General features: G+C 33.1%; 1 protein-coding gene across 9 annotated transcripts in view; it reads left to right on the top strand.

The window, feature by feature from the left end:
• Nucleotides 1–23152, top strand: part of LOC149424418 (pseudouridylate synthase RPUSD2-like) — a 567139-nt gene that overhangs the window by 369343 nt on the left and 174644 nt on the right. For 2 of the 9 annotated variants that reach the window (XM_089651547.1, XM_089651546.1), the window contains exon 2: nucleotides 14110–15038. The exons of 2 other annotated variants lie outside the window; for them this stretch is intronic. In XM_089651547.1, the coding sequence (XP_089507673.1) occupies nucleotides 14739–15038 (300 nt within the window). In that variant the 5' untranslated portion in view covers nucleotides 14110–14738. Of the gene's footprint in view, nucleotides 1–11431; nucleotides 11672–12033; nucleotides 12080–13757; nucleotides 13836–13872; nucleotides 13895–14109; nucleotides 15039–23152 lie in introns of those variants that run through there. 5 more of the 9 variants (XM_089651545.1, XM_089651544.1, XM_089651543.1 and 2 more) reach the window with 5 other exon arrangements.

Here is a 23152-nt window from a genome sequence, read left to right as displayed (position 1 = left end):
CGCGCGTAAAGAAGTTTCACTTCAAAAAAACGATTTTATTTACGTATTTTATTTTTCAATACCCTATTTTAAATATGCTTTCTTTTTAGAAAACTTGTAAAAAATTTTTCGGTTTAATTATATTATGTTTTATCCTTCTTTAAACATAAAGCTTTGTTCAATATTTGTGAAAAAAATAACCTATATTATGTACCCATATACGATTTCAGTTCACAAGTTCAAGTTGTTCACTCGATGATGAAGTAGTTTTGTTGATGCCATTCATAAAACATTGTAGGGCAAGTATTCTCTCTGAGGTTCTCTAGCCACTAGAAATATAACAATAAATAAATATTAGAATAATAATATTTGACAACCTACCGATTTTCATTTTTGCGTCACGTCATTTCTGGACATAGATCCAACTGGCTCGGCTTCTCGGCTCGGTCGTGTGTGGCCCCCTAATGATCTGAATCACGGTGCATGTCCAAGTGGATTCAGCCAAATGGTTGGGGGCCAAATGGCTATGCCGTTTGTGTCCAGCTGAAGTCTAAATAAATGGTTTACGAGTGTGGAAACTAACATACCAACGCCATTAACATCGCAAGGGTTAGAGCGCCGCTAATTTTCCAAATTTAACCGATTTTTATGTTTCACGCTTTAATATGTATTTACGACCGAGCACCTTAATGTTCTAACAACAATATTTGGTCGCATTCGTTATACGTATGATTTTATACTCTATTTCCAAATAGGTTTTCATTTATTTCAAAGAAATGATTAAATATTAGATTATCGTGGGTTTTTATCATTAGAAATGTTTTTTGCGCAATTGATACAGTATTTCTTCAATGAAAACTGATAGATTCACTGTAATCTCTCTTTCTGTTATGAACATTGGTAGTTTATGAGAAAGAAGGAGAGGCTACAACATATTATCTACAAGCGCTATTCCTTAAGTTTCCAAAATATGGGACAAAGATTACTTGCGTGTATTTTATTATGACTTGAAAAAAAACGTGTCTTTTTACAAAATTTTCGAAAATGTTACCACACATTTTTTTTAATTAGAAGTTTTTTATAATAAAATTTATAAATCAGTTTTTATTGACTCGTGACGTCTCTGCATGTAAATGTCCGGTCCTTGATTTTCTCTTTTTTATTATTATAAAATTCCACACTCATTTTTTGTATAATTTAGCAACGCCGAGATTTTCGTTAAGTTTGACGTTTTGTATTTTTGACAGCTTTATTTCTCGGTACGGCGAATAATCTTTTTATTATAGCAGAAGCATTTTTTCACAAAGAAACTATATAATATCTTAACTTATTTTGTATGATCCTATGATAGTTAATGAACCAATATTTAACAATAAAACACAACACAGAGTCTAGACCCTGTCGGAATTTCGACTTGATTTAAAAAAATACGATTAAAAAAGGATATAGTCTGTGAATTTTTTTAAAATGTAATGCAAGTGGCCTATTCTTACAAATTTGATTTGAAAGTTTTTTTGATTCTATTTCTATAATTTAAGATCACGTGCTGCTAATTTTAAATGATCCCATAAATATTTGGTTTTATGGTTTTACCCGAGGCGTTATACAAACACATTGAAATTAGGTTATTTTAAATAATCAAATTTCGATCCTAGCCAAAGTGCTCTCGAAAGTTTTTCAATTTATTTTTCAGTTCATACGCGATACGCTTTTGGCGATGGTAATTCAGTCGATTCCGGAAAATGAGAACGTTTCATTAGGTCTAACCCTTTTATAAACGGTCTTCACAAGGATACAAACGTAGCACCGATAAAGATTTACTGCTTTTGGTGGCTATAAACTGCCTTTAATATTTATTTGATGTATTTTTTCCTCTATTAACTTGACTAAAAGGTTTTGTGTGCTATACCCGCTTGTTCAACTTTAATATTTTTTCTGCCAAACGCAAGATACTTCTCTCAGTATCAATAAATTGCGAGAACTTATTTCGACTGCTTTTACTCTCGATAAGCAAATTTTTAAATTGAAATTTTAAAAATGTATCTATCAACAAAGAAACAAAGACAAGGTATATTCATAGTAAGTAAATACCTACCAATAATATAATGTCATTTTTTTGTAAGAAACAAACTACTTTTATTTATAATGTAAAGATGCACATAATTATATTTATTAACTCTTTTTTATACGCCCATGCTTTTATATTGGGTACATTGAAATGCTTACAATTTTTTTCCTAATGTTATAAAAAATGGTTGCAAAAAATTAAATTCTTAAATTACAGTAGAATACAATTATGAATATAAATAAAAAAATGTAATTTTCGTTTGTTCAAAATTTTAAATCTCCGAAAGTTCTTTGAAATATTGACACAACTTTGTATTAGAATTCGCTTGTGTTTTTATATACCTAATAGATGTCACCTGTGATGGGTAAAAACATGTTTTTTTTTAAACAGCGCCATCTGTTGGACGTAAAAGCAACACGTGCTATTGTTTCTCTATGTGCACAGACAGACGTAGCTACAGCAACGCGTGGCGGGGTACAGCTAGTATAAAATAAAAATAAAATGGTAATAATAATATTAAACTGAATTTATCAGAAGTAATATCTTGATTAAAAACATGTATGTTTTAAAAATCGAATTTTTTACATTAAAAATGTAGATTTCATTGGTATATTCATTTGCTAATGTTATATTCCATACGTGGTTAAACCGGGTTAGGCCAAAAATGTTTCTTATGCTAATATTGGATAAATAAAGGAGTTTTATTTTGCCTTAAAACCAGTAAGAAGGTAAAGGAAGGAGGTGGGCGAATTTAGGATAAGGACAGAAGATGCTCTCGATTATAATATATAAACAATCAGTGAAGTTCCCTGATTTTAGAGTTTTTCCCATCTGTATGATCAAAAGCCATTATTAGAACGTGTTCAAAAATTTTCTTTTCACGTAGGTATCTATTCATTTTCCTATCCAAATAGAAAAACATTTATGAAAGCCTACGTATTATGTGTTTGTCGTCTAACTTCGTTCATTTTAAATTCACTGGACTAATGAAAACTAAGTAACAAACTCCCATTAGCTAAGAAATGTACTTCCAGTCAGAACTCAAGAAATTAGAACGAAGCCGCTGTGCATTTTGACATAGAATTCTGGTTTCTCTCCCCCTAATATCTCCAATAGCAACCAAATCTCGGTTAGAAGGCTCTTATATTTCAAGATTACCATTTTGATATATTTTAGATACTTTTTTTTCATATACCTAGGCACTGCTCAAATTTTTGAATTTCATAAAAGTCAAATGGAACCGATTCCAAAAATAGCCAGTTACTTGGAAAAATAATATCGGCTGATCCGATGGCAACAAAGTCACCGGGACAAAAAAAAACCATGACAACAATATCGTCGTACATGAAGTTGGGTTCATAAGTTAAATTCGTTCTTGGAAAACATGTTTGGTTAGATAATTATCATTTCGATTTTGTTGTTAGAAGCTTAGAAATTTTTCGCGTTGGGAAACTTTAATAATCTTTTTTAAAACATTATTATTTTTTTGATATACTGTGAAGTTTGTAAATTTTTGATGTTGATAAATTTAAATTTTACTGAAAAAAATGCTCTCAGGAAAATTTGACAATCGAAAAAAAAGTTGTTTGGAAAATTTGTCCGAAAATGGGTTGGAAAGTTACAGTAAAAAAATGTATACTTTTGTTTTTGTCATGTGAAGTTTAGAAATTTTTTTAAATGTTCAAAAAATTTGATAAAATTGAAAATGGTTAAAATTTGGTCGGAAAATGTCTCGTGACATAGTGTTTAATTGAAAATTTAAATAAATAAAGGTTTTAATTGAAAAAAGTCCACGTTTTGTATTTTTTGTACATTTTCTCACCTAGGATGCTGAAAACTTCAACGGTTCTTTTTTTTAAATAACGGAGGGCGCCACTCCCGTTTACAACAAACCTAAACTATACAGTCATCGAGATAATAATGCCATACCATCAGAAGACTAGCAGATACAGAGTGCAGTAACAAAACAACAAGGACTGTCAAGAATGGCATACAATTTTCATTTCTTTCAATTCCCGTGGTGTTAATGTATTCGGTAATTGTTTTTTTAAATAAAAAACAAATGTTTTTAAGAAGATAAAATAATATTGGTTGTGGGTGGATATTAATGTTTTCTATGCAACTCAATTTACGCTTTCAGTTTAATTAGTTTGCACCGCCTAACTAAGTGTATTTACTTAAAACTACTCACTAGCGCATTTACTTATGTTGGTGGTTTAGTTATCTCCCGGCTGTTGATTGACGATATTAGGGATAATCCCACAAAGCAGGTGCCAAATTCTCACGTGACTACCAGAAACTTGAGAACCCTCCCGCTGACTAAAGTTACTCATTTGTTTGCTAAATAACTTATGCAAATTCTTGCTTTAACATTGTTATACAACACAATGCCAGCACGGTTTTAAAAAATGTTATCTTTCTCGTAAGCATCGCGAGTAAAAAAAAAACTGGACCATAATTTGAGCATGCGGTCGTAATGTATCAGAACAGTGGGATACCCAAATTTAGACCCATATAATATACCCCCCATCGATAAAGTAAATTAATAGCAGTACCCGCCTTTTGAGGGGAATCTTTTGTTCTCACAATTGCGCCAATTGGCCATGCATTCATATTTGATATGATAATTGATGGGAGGTTTTCTTCAAACCGAGCTAGTGCCCGCTTTAAATACGAATTGACCTTGATGCTACGTACTACCAAGAAGCCTTTTTTATCTAATGCTGTGGAGTGTAGTTGCTGTGGGCTATAGACAACACGGTCAACAATAAATCATCACGAATCATGGCTTGATAAAGGCTTTTGTGTGTTGTGGTACATGATATGAATAGTTAATAATGATATCTTCTTACATTATCCTCTTGATTGCTTTATATATCTTTAGTACTCCCTTTGTAAGGCATCTTACAAAAGATCCGTCTTATTTTGCTTCCGTTTCTGAAAATACAAATTAAATGTTTTCTGATTTAAAAATTTGGTTTGTTGGTTAGTTTCCTTATTTTTCGGGATAACTCGTTGCGTGCTTTGGTCCAGAATTCATAAACCGTGGCTGCACGCTTCTTAATAATCGGTTACATCGGATCCTACTTACCGAGAAACCAATTACCCCCACCTTTTATGTTTTCACCCCTCAACCAACGGATGCCCCCGCAAATTATTTTTAAACAAACTGCCATTTGCGTTAAGTACCCGTCTGTGTAAGGTGCATTTATTATGCTTTTAAATTTTTAAAATGAAATTTGTATTTCTATGCTGAACTTATCTGAAGAATAAATCTTATTAATGATTTAACTTTTGCCAATATCACGATGATTGATTATATACGCTTGCCAATAACTGTAATCGAATAAATATAACTCGAGTTGCGAAATAAATACTAATACTAATTATTGATTACTTACATACTAGTGTAATGTCAACGAACTCCATGTCTGTTGTCTATGTGAGGATGTTGTGTCAGCGCTCTTTATTGGCAGCAGATACATGTCAGCGCTATATTGGCGGCAGACACATGCCTGAACGGATGACGAACCTCGTGCTGGCACAGTTGGTCTAAATAACAAATGTAGATCCTAGGAAATAAATTGTACAGCGCCCTTGAGGTGATTTTTCACAAAAACGGCGCTATACAAATTATCCAATTATTATTATTATTATTATTATTATTAAGAGTCAGAACAATAGAAGAGTATGTATGAGACGATGTATGAATGTGAATGAGGCAAGGAGTGTGTGCCAATACCGAGTTGTTTGGCGGTCCGTCCTCTCTGCCTACCCCTGCGGGGAAACATGGTTAGTTAGTTTGTTAGTTAGTTACATACTATATATAGACATGAAAGTATTGCATTTTGAGTATATTGGGTCGTGATGCTATAACTCAATATAACAATGATTTAAGTGTTATTTAAAAAAATATATTTGTATAAAGTAAACACGTGAGAAGGTGACACAGTTGTCCTAATTATTCACAGGTGCTACTAAAATCGAAGGTTTTTCATTCCGCACTTCTCAACCGGTCGAAAATCAATCATCGGCTATTCGATTTTTCATGATTTATTGAAAGAAATCAACAAATAAACGCGTATTTTCATTATTTTAATCTCAATACAAATTTGCCTAACCCAATATTTAGCCGACCATGAGGGCAAACAAAGATTTATATGTGTAGGTACGTGAATGGGCAGTAGTGTAACTCGGTTCCATCGGGTAGCCTTTTGTTCGATGTTTGTCTAACGTCTAACGAACCTACCTTAACTACTCCGAAACTTGTTCGCATTCTCAACTGGATTTTAACATCCAAACTTTGAATGACAGACTTACCTAATTTTACGAACCCAATATTTAACTCGGCCATTCGTAGTCGTCTATGTTATTTACATAATATTTATTCTGAACGTTTCCGTGAATCGTCTCTAGGTCAGGTGGTTATAATTTTTTTTGAGAAAAATCTGTATTTAATTTGATTCTTAATAACCAATTAAGCGCTTCAGTTCGTGATGGGGACTGCTTTTTTTAAGATTTTTTGTTGTTGTTTTACCTGATATTACTATGAGATGTATAGTTTTATTTTATTTATTACATACTCGATAAAAACACGAATCGTAAAAACGAGAGGTCCAAGTTCACGTCCTCCAAGTCAAAATAACAAACAATATTATTCATGAGTGATATCAATTCATCAGCTTATTTATTGAACCTTTTTTATTTCTCGAATATTTCATCAATCGGTTTGGTCGTAAACATTTTTATTCCAAGATAATTTTTCCGTTTCCCCTTTTTCTTATAGAATGCAATTAATCGTTTTTAACTGGAAAATATACATATACAGAGATATGTTCATTTGTGATTTTACAATCTAACACAATGTGCAACATTTATTAAATGCTGATCAAAAGATATGATGGTGGAGATATAGTGGAGATAATTTATACAATTCGATCGTATCAATGTGAAGTTTGTATTCAATGTAGCATATAGGTGTAGTATAATATTATTAGTATTCATTTTCATATTTGTAGTTCTGTTCTAATCAATTTTTTTTTTGTTAACTGCTTAATTATTGCAGTTAAGGTTAAACGCAACGTTCTTTATAACCTACGCATTCATATATAGCGTTATTTAAATTATTTTATTAAAATACGCCCAATGCTTTAAAATACTAAGACGAAATATTGTTTTCAATATTAATATGAATAAATAGTTTTGTCCGTAATAAAACTCAAATCTTTTAAAAAAGGAATACAAATACTGTAATGTATCGATAATTCAATCCATAATATGCGCAAAAAAATAATTCGTCTTAATATTGTAAAGCATAACTTGCAAAAGGCGTGTTTTAATAAAAAATAATTTAAATAACGCCATCTATGAAAGCGTAGATTACAACAAACGTTGCGTTTAACCTTAAACGGGATAATGCTTTTCAAAAACAATAAAAAAAAATTTTATTTAAAAAAGTTTCAGTTAAAAACTTTCACATTTTCGCTTGGCTATACCTAAAATTTGTCAGTTGAAGAGATATTATCAACTTTTTGATAATATCTTTGATACCGATTTATTACGGGTATCTTTTTTAGCACCATTTACAAAACTTTCGGTAAAATTGATTGATTTCTTATCTGCTGATCATTCATTAGAACATATTAGAATTAATAATCAATTCGCAACACCATACGGAGAAAATTGATTATTGTTTATTTATTAAGAATCTATTCATATTATTAGTAATCCGGTTAAAACCGCATTTTGTGATAAAGGCATACAAACGTGCAAATAAAGGTAAATAAACCTGCAATATTAAAAATTATAAAAATATCACAAGAAATCAATCTACACTTCCAATGCGGAAATATTATTATTATTGCGGAAATATTATTATATTATAGCAGGAACTCTGTTAATTCATTCGTTTAGGACTGCAGCCTCACTGGGTGAGGCCCACATTACCAAATACATATTTTATTTAAATCTATAAATGTATCAATAATAAATAAAAAATATTTATAAATTAACAATACTCATTTTTCTCCGTTTAATTATAAATTTCTTCTAGGTACCTACGTAGTTACATATTATAGCTTATTTTCATTGAACATTATCATTATCAGGCACTTAAGATAAGAGTCGAACGTGTTCCTGTATATTATATTTTCGCAGAATGTTGATTGATTCCTGTCCTTTGAATGTACCATTGTTGTTTCCTTGACTCACGATGGCCGCTCTAGACGATATAAAACATTCCTTATCTCTCGGAGAGAAATTGCTGATAATTAAGAATGAGGCATTGATTGAAATTTATTATTTTTATCAATGCGTTTATTTGTTCGCTTCAACTTGTATCAATATATCAGTATTAAGTACGTACGAAGCCACTCAATGACTCCATAGTTTACTTAAACATACCTACCCGTACGTACGAGGACCTACCTACTTTTATTTGTAGAATGGAATATACCAGTTATTACTTCAATTAAATATCAGTCTAAATTCTATATTCATGTTTTATTATAAAAAAATGTTGGCATCTGTGAGTGTATCTGGAGTATAATGTTTAAGAAACAGAGATTATGTGTTTTATTTCTAGCAGAAGTCATGTTTCCTAGTTTGCACACTCCCAGTGGCGTACACATTCTTTTAGTGAGTTGGTAAAATAGATTATTAATTCATATTTTAAAACTAAGTAAGCTGCTGGCTTTAGCTAATGTCAGTTGAGATTTAAATATCAAGTGAAATATCCAAATTACCGCTTTATTTATGCATATTATAAGGCGATGCCATACGTAGTAATGCAAAATCATGTGTTTTTGGTTTGAAAATTTGATCGCCTAGAAATGTTTCAAATGCTTTAATTAAATACTGCGAGTAAAATACATCTTGGCCTTTGAAATAATCGAGTATTTTTTGGATAAGTCGTTTTATAAGCCCATAAAAAAATAATGTATAAGGCCTATGAAAACTGCTTTAAATTTCAAAATCTCGTAAAACTTACGAACCCATTTTCGGTTATAATTTTATTGTATAATGTGGCAAATTAAGTTATTTATAAAATGATCTGAAAAAATTAAACATTTATGCCTAAACATCTACAAAATAAAATAAAAGGCACTTTTTGGCCATGTTTTTTTCCTGCATAAATCAAAACAAGCGGATGGTGTTAAACGGGAATTTAAACCTTATCGCTATCTACGTAAGGGTTGTTATTGATAGCGGCTCAATTAAAAATATTACACGACGTAGTGCATCGCCTTAATACTTATTCACAGAAGTACCAACAGATGATAATTTATAGTTTGCACCAAAAGGCATTCCCTTTTTTCGGCACAACACAAATAAATCATCCATCGGAATGGTCGGAATGGCGCACGTGACGTACTTATTTTCGGAAGGGTAGATTGAATTCTTGTACTTATTTTATAATTTTTAATAGTATTCTTATTTTTGTGTGAATACAATAGGTAGGCAGCGCTTTTGTGCATACATGCAATTTGGGAGGCGGGTATGGGTACCACTGCCCCGGGAACCATTCATCGGATAACCAACATCATTCATCGATACCTCTGCCGTAGGTAACCCTAAGTGGTTCGCTGCATGGGTGCCCGGGTTCATTGGGTGAGGATTACCTAGGTCGTGTCGCAGGATGCGTCGTTGAGGAAATCTTTTTACCTCTTCAGCAAGGGATGAATTCAAACCTCCTGGACACTCTGACCCCCAGATTCCTACCCACCCCTCATACCGTTTTCGTTTTCCTTCCCAGATCTTATTCTCCTTCATTTCCTTAAAAATACCTCCACTTAGCATCCCAAAGATGACATAGGCCCTGAGGAAACGTATTTTCCTCACGGTTTCCTGTGTGGAGCCAATGTTAAAAATAAAATGGAATGCACGTCTCTGCACAATTACAAAGACATCCGATGAAGATCATTATTTTTATTCATAATGTGACGTGATTTCATTTGTAAATTATCGGTAGGTACTTGAATAAATAATATTACGTAACATACATACATGCACGCCTAATTTTTTCTGTCGAATACATGAGTAACGCTAATATTAATGTTTAGTTTTTCCGTCGAATGCATGAGTAACGCTAATATTGATGTTTAGTTTTGCCGTGAATACACGAGTAACGCTAATAATGATTTTTAATTTTGCCGTGAATACACGAGTAACGCTTATATTGATGTTTAGTTTTTTTCCGTCGAATACACGAGTAACGATAATATTAATGTTTAGTTTTTTCCGTCGAATACATGAGTAACGCTAATATTAATGTTTAGTTTTTCCGTCGAATACATGAGTAACGCTAATATTAATGTTTAGTTTTTCCGTCGAATACATGAGCAACGCTAATATTGATTTTTAGTTTTTCCGTCGAATACATGAGTAACGCTAATATTAATGTTTAGTTTTTCCGTCGAATACATGAGCAACGCTAATATTGATTTTTAGTTTTGCCGTGAATACACGAGTAACGCTAATAATGATTTTTAATTTTGTCGTGAATACACGAGTAACGCTAATATTGATGTTTAGTTTTTCCGTCGAATACATCAGTAACGCTAATATTAATGTTTAGTTTTTTTCCGTCGAATAGATGAGTAACGCTAATATTGATGTCATGTTTTATTTTAATGAAAACATTGGTTACAAGAATATTATATTATTATCAAGCAAATTCCAACTAACCGAACACCCATAGGTATCGGTGAAGATTTTCTTTTGTTCTACATTGTTCTTTTGGATTTGTTTTCTTAATAAAAAAATACCTATGTAAATTCTAATTGAATTCATATCTTGATCGTTATTTGCATTCAAAATATTGTTGTTTAATAGGAAGAGACTGCGGTTCTATTAAGCATGACGCAGTTTTGTGGTTTCTTTGTGGTTGATAAACTTTACATTGGCCTCTAAAATGGCGGCGATTTATCAACCGATGAGCTGTTCATGTCTCATTTATTCATATTCCCTTCGGTCATATTTTAGATTTAGTTATTTTTTTATATGCCTTTATGAAAACATTCAGCAAAAGTTCAAGCCGTGTGGATGTCTACAGGCTACAGGTATCGGCATAAAAATGCACCGTGTCTCATCGTATAAAATAATAATATTACAGGTAAAAGGGCGTCCGGGCGTCTTGCAATATCATAACCTTTTTGGTTATTGAGGGAGATGCAGAATGTTCGGCCCTGATGTAAAAAGTTGGATCTGCTCCTTGTTGTATTGACCAGGTGCTTGTGGCCTTTCAATTCTTTTTGTCGATTTGAAGTATTTTAGGCGGTGATCATTGGAACAGTTTGGCCGGTTGGACGGAGGAACGCGGCTGAGGTCGGCAGTGCGAATAGCGCGAGTTCTCGGTGCTACGGTGCCATGGTGCCACAGCCATCGCGGCCGCCCACTCGGCGCGGCCGTTATCAGTCGCGAGTGTACGTTCGCCCTCACCGGCCGCGCTCCCGATCGTATCTCACTCGCTTTCTTCCTCGATCGGTTCCCGCGAGAACTTTCCGCGAATTCGGCGCTCAGCGGTAAGCTCTACCCCGTAAAGTGCAGCACATGGGAAATATCTGTAGCGCGGAGTGTTACGTCTTACGTGTTACATTGTTCGCAGGAAATCTCTCTTCAAACGAGGTTATTCATCTTGTTGTGCTTATTTTTCAATTATGCGATAATGTAATGTCATGACAGCACACACGCCACTCCGTGTGTTGTACGAAAGTTAAAGTTAACCCAAGTTCGTAAATAGCGCCGTTTCCCTCTTGAAATATGTATTATTTTGCTTTGTCAATTTAGTGCGACTGCTTTTGTGAGATTGAATAATCTTGTTTCAGAGCTTGTCTTTAGGTACGTTAGTTGTTGACAAATGTTTGGATTCCATTCAATTTAAACAGCGCTTAATATAACTCCTTTATTCCTCTCGGGATTTGCAATTTCATTTGTACATTTAAATGTTACGTTAAAGCTGTATATTAAATTATTATTTATTTTAACAGTATTAAACGTGTGAAGACATTTAGTATTTCCCCCAAGCAATTAATAGTAAGTACACTACTTTTACCACCCGGCTTTGTCTAAACATTTATTATTTCTTTCAGCTAATTTTCATACTCTTTTTTATAACAATTGATAAATTAAATATTTTAAACAGTATTTTGTCGTGCCGTGTTTTTACACATCTAATAAGAAATATTTCAAAGCTCCGTAGCTCGTGATTTAAATGACTCAACGCGCTAAAAATATTTGCACCGACCAAACAATTAAAGACGGCAGAGCTCACATTTTCGGTTTTTTTTTAATACGTAAGTATACGTGTAGATTTTCTGCTTTAAAGTAAAGTTTTAACGTTCGCACTAATTTATTTACACCTGCTATACGCAATCCAAGTACCTATTTAAAATTTTAAAAAAACACATCAAATTTATATTATATTTGAAGTCAGCAATATAATGTCAACATTTGCAATAATATTAAAATACCCACATCAAATTTTACATATTAATTAACATTTTGCACAAGCGGAGAGTTTCAAACATACTGACATCTCCCAACGGCCACTTTCAAAATTACAACACAATCGATTCCTAAGCAAAGAAGATGCTTCATTTAGCCGATGGGTAATGGGCTAATGGCTGATGGCTGTCTAGGTGAAAGTATCCCTCCTATCTCAAGATAAACACCGCCGTGTGCCGACCGCGTTGAGTAATATTACCGCACCATAACTAGTTTCTTGGTCAATGTAAAATATATTACAGAGGCACCGCGCAGTTACTCATTGCTTATTGCTCAATCGGCGGAAGCCGAAATATATGTCGGGGTTCACTTCAATTCACGGTTATTATATTCGACGCAGATAATTATTGTTATTTGTTCCCAGGTTACCTCTACCATATTTATGTGAGAATTTTTTACGACCGAATCATAAAATAATTAAGCTGAGAAGAAACTGACCTTATTGAACGTATTTTATAGCTATTTTCGTCCTAGTTTCAACACTCTTAATGATTTTTCTTATTGAAAAATATGGAACAAATTTAATATTGAATGTTATGATGACATCTTCTCTTTGTTTACTGACAGTTTTTTTAATGTTTTTTTGGAGCTCTGTAGCGCAAAATGGAAGTGTTTAGATTATATATATATAACCTATTTCAGTCGGAAAAAGATGTGAAAATTTCCTGCCCCTAGAGCTCGCCGTTCTCGAGTTTTTCGTGCTGCATAAAAACGGATTCACTATTTTATAGTTAAAGTCAAAACACACCTACCTTTATTCTAATGATACGATATTTGATATTTTTTCTCTCTCCCTTTTGATTATTTTCCTGTTTGACATAATGGAACATTCTTTTACTAGCGGAATTCGAAACACAACAAACAAGATGCTGCTTTCAATAACATCTTTTCAAAGGCATCATATTATGACGGTGCTAAAGTGTCTCGCGGGTAAAATGTACCTACATGTATTCATATGTGTTGGTTGCTGTGTTTAGGTCCCGCAGATCAGGTCTGACGGGTCTGGCGACTAGTTCACTAAACTAGCTATCGGTGGCTGTGTGATTTGAAGATCATAATATCTACCTACACTTCACTGTATTCAAGTTTCTCGCATTTCTGCCAAAATGAATGATGGCTTTTAGCGACTCCACACACCTGACTCATATAGGTAGACTTCGCCGTGCCGATTCCACGCCTGCTTCGGTCTTCCAAACATCTAATTAAAATCAACCTTGCTTTTCGGAGCTCGTTACTTTTTTATAAAGAAGTCCGAAGGTCCCGCGATTGAAAGATATTTTTAATTGTGTGTTTTTTATATAACTCGGTATGAGAATCAATTATCTTTAATGTTTATCCGCGTAGGTACATACGTAAAGTTATCATTTTCAATACGTTTGTGGATTGATGTTAGTGAGCTGAAGTTTGGCATTAATTAATAGAAAACATCGATCATATTCTTACCTAACCGGTTTCAAAAATTAGCCACGTCGTGGACTCCAAAACCCGATTACATCACAAAGTTTTTTTATCTTTTTCTAAAAACTTCCAAAGACATTTATTTTTCTATCTTTCTCTAGGTTCCTGTTTGAAGTCTAATCTGTGTGATTAAAGCGGTGTTTATCTTTGTGGTTAAGTATTATAGTGAACTAAGAAACAATAAGTGTTTCAAGGACAACACAGTGAAAAAAAACACCTAATAATGACTGCAGATGACGAACTTCGATAGCAGGCACATCTTAATCATCGCTACTTTAAAGCAGAACCATAATTCAACAATATTAAATATGCTGAATAAAAATGTGACATACTTACATCATATCTTGTTGAAAGGGAAATCTGCTTTTCCTGTCGTTTGAACGTTAACGAAACTAAAAGTGAATCTACAATGAAAAAAGTATAAACATTTTTTAAAAAGTACATCCATGGTGATTTGATTCGCAAGTAACATTATCATTTACTTTTTGTTTAACTTTTAACACTCTTAAAATTACCTTCGAAGGACAAATGAAATTACATCGAAGTTCAAAAGTGCTGTTTTCTGGAAAACATATCTACGAATATTTTCGTTCTATACACCTTTTCGGATTTATCGCTTGAAGTATTTATAAGATACTTGAGATCGTGCAAAGTAATTATTGACCCTGACACGACTGCAGTTATTAAGTGAGGTATACTTTTGAGAGTATCAGATAGCATCCACATCCAGATGGAGCCCTTGTACTCAGTAGGCATGCAGCACCACGGGGGTACATGGTACCTGCCGTGGGGTGTTCCCCTGCAGAAGATGATGGCCGTGCCCCCGGGCGGCGCAGGCGGGGGCCGCCTGCTACCGCCGCTGCTAGGTGGACTGGGTGGTCTCGGAGGGCTTGGCGGGCTGGGCGCCCCCCTGTCCCTGGCGGGCGGCTTCCTTGCCCACCACCTGCCGCCCCCTCACGCGGCCTGCCGCCCCCCACCCCTACAACAACAACCTCCGCAACAGCACCTTAGACACACACCACCGAGAAAGGTAAGACCAAACTATTTTAATCAAGAAACAAAAAGTTCCCTTCTGCTTGTAAATCTGAACAACCAATATGAAGACAGTTCTTGGATAGATATTAAATAAATCAGATTCTGTATCAATGGACGGCCCTGCTTCTCTTAATGACATTATGTAGGCGGACATTCCATCACTGAAGCAACCAACCATCCTCATACCAAGATAATTAGTTAAATTGGACTCTTTAAATACTGAAAAGTCATGGTAGGTATTCTTGACCTATGAAAAATACAGTCGCTATATCTTTGATGGGCGGACATAACAGTATAACTGCATTTTTGACCATTTAACGATTTATATGAGAAAATGTGTCTTGTGTATGCCGGCATCAATGGTATTAACAGTACAGTTACACCAGTACTCAAAACATAAATAAACAACTTTGTGCCTATTAAACTAACTTAAAATACTTGAGATATTTGGGTTCATAATAATGTTTTTTTGCTCTCCTGAAAAGTTACACTTTTGCAGTTATACTCTTATGTCCGCCCATCAAAGATATATTCATCAGACAAAATAACACTCTTGTTCTGTAGTGATTTCTTAGTTTATGCCGTTGAACGTATGGTATGAACCTATGTATTTGTTGGGTTATATTAAATAAGCAAAAAGAAATCCTGAGAAGGATTGGACATGAACACTCTGTGGGTCCGATCCAAGAAAGAATGCTACCAATCAGCTCCAGGAGTTATGTGATCTTTAGTTTTATTTTTTAACAATAAGAAGAAGTCACGGCAGCTGTCGAAGTCTGTTAAAACATGCTGGTTGTTTTACAATGAAGCTTAAAGTTAAGATGAACAAGCTGTTTGCTGATCATTGGTTTTTGCAGAATTGTTTTCATCCAGCTGTGTAGTGTGCACTATTTTCCTATCGCCCCTATCGTCCAGCGCTATTTGCTACCGACATTTACGCCTCATAAAATTCTAGTTTTATATTAGTATTAATAATAGCTTTTACTTGGGTACATATTGATTTAAATATTGATCTACGTAAATACACCGAACTGATTGTGCTTAACGACTCATTCAAATGAGTGCATTTAAAGGAATTATTTTTAATTACTGGTTATAATTATAATAATAGTTGTAATTACCGACTAACTGAGGTGATACATTATATATCCAATTAGGCCTGCAAAGAGCAGGTGATTTTTAATTATTTGCTAGTAATGCAACTATGACGTGTCGGATGAACCGTTTTTTCCTTGCGTATAATATTTTGTGTAATTTATTTCAAGTTGTGTTTATTCTAAATTTTAACACTATACCTAAGTGACAGTTTAAATTGATTTAAGTAATTCTTCAATGATCGCAAATTTATTTTGTTTAATCTAAAAAATCGTTTATTTAATTTTTTTTAATACATTTAAATACGCTTCCGTTCCTTTAATAGTAAGTTTTTTTCGATATTTCATTGTTTTGGCAACAACCTGATTTTTGTTACTTGAAATTTATGTTTTTAAAATATATTTGTACAGCGGCCTTGAGGTGATTTTTCACGAAAACGGCGCTATATAAATTATGCAAATATTATTATTATAATGTTTGCAAAGTGAATCCTTATTTATTCACCTCAGATGGACCTAGTTTTTATTTTCCGATTTTTTAAAAACACCGAAATTTAATGCGTTTTTTTAATTTTTCATGTTTATTTTCAAACGTCTTTACACATTTTTCTTATTGCCGCTTTCTATTTCTTCGTAGTCAAATCACTGGAGTCTTTCATAAAATGTATATCATAATATTATATTCGTGCAAATCTATGCAGGACGTGCAAAGCATGTTCTTCCATTATAATATATTTCTAGTACAATTTATTTATAATAAACTGTGACATTTATTTTTTTTTAAGGCGAAGCTTAGTACTAAATCACTATTTTGATTAATGTTTATAACGAATTAGTGTACATTATCAATACCAAAAAATATGCTTTAGATAAATTGAAGGTTTTACTATCGTTTCGCTTGAGTAGAACAAATAAAATAAAAAATTACTTAAAAAAAATTTCAATGTAAACTACTAAAAAAACATTTTTTCAATAGAATTGTATGAACGCGTAAAGGAAACAAAAATTAAAAAAAATACTGGATTATAGCTAAGATTATCTGTGACAGTTTAACTTGATTAACTTTTTTGCTTTCTTATAAAATTATTTACAAAATAAATAAAATCCAGTTTTGTGCTTGAAATCAAACGTTTCTAGACTCCGTTTGTCAAGCGATTTTAATGCTTATTATCTAAAATATAAGGTATACCAAGAATATACACATTTTTGGCTTGTAGCTTCCTCACGGGTCTAGTGTAAATTTGAATAAACAATCATTAAACTGCTTGTTTCACAGAAGATCATCGAATTTTACAAGCTGGATATTAATATTTTCGTTTTATCCGCATTCCTTCCCAAATCCATAGTTCATGGTTTTAACTTGTACAATAAACATAAAATCAGTTTATTTATAGCAATAAATTTTGTTAAAACTTCTCGATTAGCGGACATAAAATGCACACGATATTAATATGTTTTTGTCGGCTAAGGCAGTCTTCGTAAATCTCGAAAGATACGTACCCGTTAATATTATTAAATATATATTAAAACATTTTACGGTCGACTTATAATCGCTGTGTGGCCATTTTCATACAAAACTTAAATTTGCATTATACATTTTTTTAAATCAAAAAGCATATATCTAGTACTGATACGTGCTACTGTATTTATTTGTGTTTCAAATGATATATTATAGTCCATTGAAGAAGTCGATTTTTATGATTTTAGAGAAAACTTTGCCATTTATAGCTTTGTAAATATAATGAAATAATAATTATAATTATTTCTAATGGCATTTTCATGGTCTTAAATTTTCTCTTTAAATGACTGACTTGCGTAGGAACCGGTAGGAATACAAATTAGTGAAATATTAATTTAAAATTTTGATCAAAGATAAGCTTCTTTACCATATCTTATTTTATATTTCGTTAGCCAACTCACGAAAATTGTCAAAATTGCCTTTAAAATCATGAATAGTTTCTCTCTATAGAATTCTCTAATGGCCTCTATTTTATAATTTATAACACAAGTCAATAAAGTAACACATATACCCACTGTATATTTGTTATACCTTTTGGTTTCAAAAATAATTATTCAATTTCGTCAAATTCAAATTTAAGTGTTGTATGAAAAAGACCGCGCAGCCGTTCCTCTTAACAACTCCATATTAGTTCTTTTTTTCTATTTTTCATTATTATTTATTGTAGTTAAAGAAATATACACGCACACGAGATCAATTTATTTTTGTCGGCTAAAGCGTTCCTTGTAAACTCGAAGGATAATGTTCTTCGTACCAGTTAATATTACTAAATATGAAATTAAAAATATTTTACGATCGGCTGGTTATAATCGTAACGAATCCCAATTTTTTATTATTATTTATTATAATTAAAGACTACATAATTCAATGCTTTTATGATAAATATAATATTATTCTTATCAAATCTAAAAATATATTCCACGTTATAATTTGGTTCATTTATCTTAAGGTTGAACAGTTTTTTTTCAATTTGTTTCTTGGATTCTCCGTTTTCGGGCTATCGGGAAGGAGGTGGTTAATGTTTACCCTCACGACCTAGGCTTCTTTTACAAATTTCAGACATTAACGTATGCAATAGTTGCGTACGTTTTTTATGTTGTATTAAATAGAGTTAGCGTACTTTTTATTTCGTATATTAAAAGGCATATATGTTATGGTACGTATACATTTGCGAACAGAAACGCGAACCGCCATCTTCAAGCGGTGTTTTGCGCTATTTGCTTTTGCTTCGTTCCTTTCCCGTAAGTTGATGTTCAGCTCGGCAGTTCGGTCACATATGTATACGAAGCATTATATCGTACAATTTTCAATAAGTTCATTTATTTAGAAAGTTTTTTTAGTGAGGGTATCTGGGTTACAATTGAATATTTAATAATAAAGTAAAGTTCTGTATTATTTGCAAATCGTTTAAGCATGTAATATGTGCATTTCCTCATATTCCTATTGGATAATTTAGGTATAATTTATTTTAGTGGTATGGTATTATAACTTTCTACAAGTTGAATATTATTTTATTTGCCACGTGTTGCAAGAGCGTTACGACTGTTGCGAGCTGTCAAGTTGGACTAATCAACATTACGCGAAGTTTACTGCTCACATGACTTCTAGTGTACCATTGAATAATAGTCATCAATGATTGTAGTCGGAAAACCTTAGGATTAGAGCCTACAGTGTCAGTCATTATATTTTGTAATGATTGTGCGGAAAAATAAATTTTTGGTTATTCCTTTGTCTTGGTATACATTTAAAAACAGTTTAACATAGTTTATTTTAGTTTTTTTTATAGTTTTAAACCTACCAACCACTAATTTATGTTATTCTTTGTAATTTTTATTATAAACCCTAAACGTTTTAATCATATTGTCCGATCAAATAGTATTATTTGTTCTGAATTGTGGCATTGTTTAAATTCACTCCATTGTATTTTGTAAGCTTTATTTGTATTCGATTTTCGGTTCCATTCATTCGATTTAATGAAGGCTTGTGTGTATTCGCGCTTTTCCCTTTTCAATTTGATTCGAATTCCTCTTAACCTAACGATCCCGAATATTTTCGTAACATTAGCTGGGTGTTTTTATATTCTCTTTGTAAGGCGTCTGTTATTCGATGATCCAATAATGCGATAACGAAATCAAAAGTGAAACGCAATGTGACATTGAAAAGTTTAACATATTTGATCTGTCTCTCCTATTGGCTGCTGGCTGCCAATCGAGGGCAATGTCACAAATTATTTATCACGAGGTCTCCTGCATTTGGCATGAATATTCATTTGAATATAAAATAAGATTTATCAGTTTCATCGCCTGACCGACAGAATCTCAGATAATGGGGTCACTCATAAACCCTTGTAGTATTCGCACGCCATTACGTTACGTAAGAGTTTTATTATGCTTCTTTATTTATGACAACTGATTTAAAATAACTCTTATACATATTTTGTTGTAATGTGCCAACTGTGAATTGTGTATCTGTGCATTTGTTTAATTTGTTCGCTTATACCTCACGGGTGTTAATAGTTTTGATAATATAGAATAAATAGGAATACAATTCTTATTATTCATTGTTGTTGGTCTGGATGGAAGCCTCTATCCGTATTTAATTAATCCGCTGAGATAAAATGGCAAGTGACTTTTTATCAGTGTTGTTGGTCTCTATGAGTAAAAACCCAGCTTTTATGGCATTGTTGGCAGAGGAGACTGCGTGACAGAACACAAATCCGGTTACTACATTGATGTCATTTAACAAAGCACCCAAGGGTAACCACTTTGTTACCATCTTCGTTTACATTAGTATCACGCGACCGATAATCATAATATTACTACCTTATTGGATTAATTATAATCTTTTTCCACCTGTTAAGCCACTTACATAAGCGGTGGTAAATGCATTTTTTCTGATCCGAAGATTAATGCTAAGTACGTTTTGTAATCTTCTGCAATTTAACTACATGTTTCTAGTTTTCTCGGTGTTTACTGAAGAAGACTTCATTAAAAGTGTCTACTTTTGAGCATAAGATATCTGCCTTTTGGTCAAACAATCGTCCTCCTGTTTTACTCACCTTCCAATTATCTTAACTCAAGCGTATCCCTTTCGTAGAAGGCTAATTAACTGTCGGGATCTCGATTTAATTTCTCTTACATTCATTTTCAACCCAAAATGTGGCAAAAAAGATACCAATTTAGCTCTTATCACGACTGAGTCATATTATTTAGTGTCTCTGTAGGGCAGTTTTTCGTTATGCCTTCGGCCTAATAGGCAGACATTATAGTTAAGCACATTTAAAAACTGTCCAGGAATAAGATTTCCGTAAACAGGTAAATGTGGATTTAAAAATTCTGGTAGTTTTATTTTGATTATTTGAGTATTTTTACCCTACGGTGGTAAGATTTTTCTCAGAGTTAATGAATCACTCGATAAGGCCTATTCATCAAGTAACGAATTGCGCAATTTGTTCTACGATTAACTGCGTAACCGATAATATTTTTACTAAATTGATGGCATGTCACCTGTGTGTTCCCAATCAAATTGTCATCTGTTATTATTGTTCATTTGACTGTAAGATTTGTGCAATATCCTCTATGTCGCGTGTGCCACTGTGGTTTGGTATTTCTTCATATCCATGTGCAGTCGAGTAAAGCTCCAACGCTATGATAAAGGGGTCATCCATGTTTCTTGGTTAAAGGTTTAGAATTACGGCTCTCTCCTATAATAATCAATATCCACTCATCAGAAACATTAGCGAAGCATAACTTTGCCCCCATGGGTATTTATTTATAATATTCCTAGTAAAATATATACAGAAATCGTGATAAAAGCGTTATCGTGTAATTTGTTTCCGCATTTTCCTTCGCATCATCAAGTGTAGGTATTGCGAACCAAATGCAGGTATTAAATATGTAGAATGTAGGCGATAGCTGCAAGCCGTTTCAGGCAATTGCTTAGATCATCCACACCTGCTACATGGCAAGGCTAGTCATATTCCGAGAAAACTTTTCATAGAAGCATGCTTGATTTTCAGGTCATCTTTATTCTTAGATATTTATAATAGCAATATTATTATGCTTAAAGAACTATCCAATCATTCCAAAGATTACTTCAAAAAAAAATATAGGAACTGATTGAGGATAATGTTTGTAATTCTTAAATTGAAATATTAGATTGATAAAAATGACAGAATTTAATTAGTTCTCGGTATCTCAATTGGTAGAATGTTGGTCAAGGTAAGATTAAAGGATCTGGGTTTAAGAGTCAGATGCGACCGTCAGTTTTTTTTTTAAATTATTCTGTGTCTTTATCTATTCCACAATTTTCTCGGTGTTGCTAATATTAGCTTCTTCATTGGTTAAATATTCGTATATTAATTGAAAATATCGCATAACGTTGTATGTGCGAACTGCGCTGGTCGATATAAAAACACTCGTTTAAACACTTAAAACCATATTGTTCACTATTTATTCATTTTCCAAGTATCTGGCCGATTCCGAGAAGCGCTTGTATATCTATCTGCCTTCCCGGGACAAGTGCATATCTATGTCATATTTTACAAGCAGACAGTTTAACCGAGTTCCCGCACTCAAGAAAACCGGAGCGGGTCACCTCGGGAAAAGCGAGAGTCATTCAACAGTTAACTCGGTGTGAAGAGACCAGTTCACTGTTCAGTGTTCACCTGCTGTAGGCACTCACTAATCTTCCTGTTAGGTATAACAGCTTACAGCCTGGGATTATACTAGGATTTAACGTATTCACTTTTGTAAAATATGAAAATAAAAGTGCCTAGATATATTTTTAATTGATATCCCATTCGTTGTTACCATCTCATGTAGGATTTTAACTTTTTAATTTACCCATGTCAGTCTTTTGTTAAGTTATGATGGAAAAGGATAGTCATTATTTTTTACGACAAAGTTACTAACCTTTTCCTTGCGTGATTCGAAAAGCGTTTTAGATTTGCAATTAACGATAAATCCAACCCCAGCCACTCTTCTATTTTATCCGATGAATGCTTGTGACAACTTAAAACCATTTATTATAAAAAACGCTCCGATTTATTTTTCGTCGCGTTGGCAGCATATTAATATCAGTCTGGAAAGGTTTTCGGAAAATTATCTGCTTTTAATAACTTTGAGCTTTAATTTTTTACGTATCCATTTATGAACGCATTAATCACTCGTGTGGTATTCAAACGCCATAAAGATTATTTTTAATTTGTATGAGTATGGATCTGCAACTATAAACTGCTTTGGCGTGAATTACTGATAGTAGAGGTCGAAGGAACGAGTTTGTATCGTGTAGTTGGGTTATTTGATTCTTACGCAATTGCCAGAGGCACGCACTCTGCACTAGTAAGAGTGCTGAGGTAGTAATACACTGTACCTACAAGTAAGTATATTGATTTTCGTAGCAGAAGCGCAGCATTGAATTTAAAAGATTTACTTCCACAGTCAGCTTTTATTAAATAACCGTTGGGAAGGTATTTCATAAACATATTGCTAAACA

Source organism: Hesperophylax consimilis, chromosome 4 (genome assembly GCF_061612785.1).
Source record: "Hesperophylax consimilis isolate HC1 chromosome 4, BYU_Hcon_1.0, whole genome shotgun sequence".
Classification (NCBI taxonomy): domain Eukaryota; kingdom Metazoa; phylum Arthropoda; class Insecta; order Trichoptera; family Limnephilidae; genus Hesperophylax; species Hesperophylax consimilis.
The sequence above is the reverse complement of the archived record's forward strand: the minus strand, read 5'-3'. Positions and strand labels throughout refer to the sequence as shown.